At 49.7% G+C, this 1,720-nt stretch overlaps 1 protein-coding gene across 1 annotated transcript; it reads right to left on the bottom strand.

Annotated features, from left to right (window-relative positions):
• Nucleotides 1–289: 289 nt before the first annotated feature.
• LAESUDRAFT_763435 (uncharacterized protein) lies at nucleotides 290–976 on the bottom strand (the record flags this gene model as incomplete). The annotated part of the gene is made up of 2 exons (XM_040913253.1): nucleotides 290–511; nucleotides 704–976. 2 exons carry the CDS (start codon nucleotides 974–976, stop codon nucleotides 290–292), a joined length of 495 nt encoding a protein of 164 aa, XP_040759586.1.
• Between the last annotated feature and the right edge of the window lie 744 nt (nucleotides 977–1,720).

Raw genomic sequence — 1,720 nt, forward strand, 5'->3', positions numbered from 1 at the left:
TCCTCGAGCGAGAACTCCAGAAGAGTTCTACGAGCAGCGGCCCATAAGACCCCTGCCAAGGCCAGGACACATCTCTACAGGAGGTCGGCCCCCTCGCGGCACTAGTTCAGTTTCCATTATCCAGACTCCCTCGGTCAGACGACCGAGACTACCCGCAGGACCATCAGGTCCAGATCTCAATCAAGGGACATACGTCGAGACCGCTACTGGGTCTCACTTCATCTATCCTCTCGCCGTTTCCATCATCTCGACTCAGCGCGTCGAAGGCACCCTTCGACAGATTCGTATTCTACTCACCAAACGATATCGTCGTCAGCTTGACGACCACGACATCTTTGACCTCGAGCATCTCATACTCAAGCTCGAATCCATCCGCACCAACATCGCGGAATTCAAACTTTCCTTCGTTCACCAACACGTGGTTCGCGATTTCTGCAACTACGTCCAGGAAAGGAAGCATCAGGGCGGAGAAGCTCGCTGGATAATCAGAGATATTATCCAGAAGTATCGTCTAGGAATACAGGTCACAGGGCGACCTTTGCTGTAGATACGAATAGTTCTTTTGTATATGTCTTCATCGGGCGACTCGAACAATCTTGATAACTTTGAGCAACTCAATCCAATCGGTCACACCTTCGATTATCTTTGGGATTCAATTCCACGTGTTCTTCGAGACAGAGCAGGCGAAGCGTTTGCTACATACGAGGACACGTTTGACATCGACTACCACGACGTATATCACATTTACGCCCTCCAAATCTATCCAGAATTTGATTGGAGAAACGTCGCAGTTCATATCTGCTATATCCCTATTGGATCCGAAGAACCCGAAGACCATCTCACCGAAGCTTACAATAGCTTCGTCGATTGGCTCGAAGAAGTCGAGCGTATTTGCGAAATTCATCACAATCATCAGTGGCCCGCAGTCAGGGACAAGACCAGGTTTTTGTGGCAACCCTTCGTCAAGGTCATTCATAACGATCTTTGGCTGCTGCGAAACCAACGCTCAGGACGAGTAATTGTCCGACAGGCTACGATCGCCAATAGGCATATCGCCGAGTTCGAAGAACATCTTCGAGAAATAGAGGAAGAATTGTAAGATGACGACTCTCACCCCCAATGATCCAAGCTTTTCTCGTGCTCCATCTCCGGAGCTTCCCGCACGTCTTAATATTGTTTTGCAACCCCCGAATCCTATCATTCATCAAGCCCTCGCCGACACGGCGCCCCCAAATGCGAACATACCCGAAAATGTGAAGAATTGGGTAGTTGATCTGGTCACGAACGTGGTGGAAGAGATGCGTCAACAAACGGTGGCTCATTACGAAAATCTCATCCAGCGCCAAGGGCATACTATGGAACGTAACACCACGGAGTTCCACAATCGGACGGTCTTCTTAGACCAACATCGTCAACAATCCGAGTCTCGAATCGCAGACTTGGAAAAAACCTCGTCAGCTTTACTCGAGGAACGCAAGAACACTGACGACGCGTTGGTGGGATTTGACGATGAGATCAAGGATCTCCAAACCAGGATGGAAGACCTGAAGAAATCACACGATCGACTTCGCGCATGGGCATCTACACAGGGAAGAAAAGCAGGGCAAGGCGGTAACAATGTCGACGACACGGACGACGACGATGAGCCGTCGTTTGGTCGCAAGGGTAAAGGCGTAAAAATTGACCAACCAGAAAAATATGGTGGCAATAAGGACGGAGT

The sequence above is a fragment of the Laetiporus sulphureus genome (genome assembly GCF_001632365.1).
Source record: "Laetiporus sulphureus 93-53 unplaced genomic scaffold LAESUscaffold_55, whole genome shotgun sequence".
Taxonomy (NCBI): Eukaryota; Fungi; Basidiomycota; class Agaricomycetes; order Polyporales; family Laetiporaceae; genus Laetiporus; species Laetiporus sulphureus.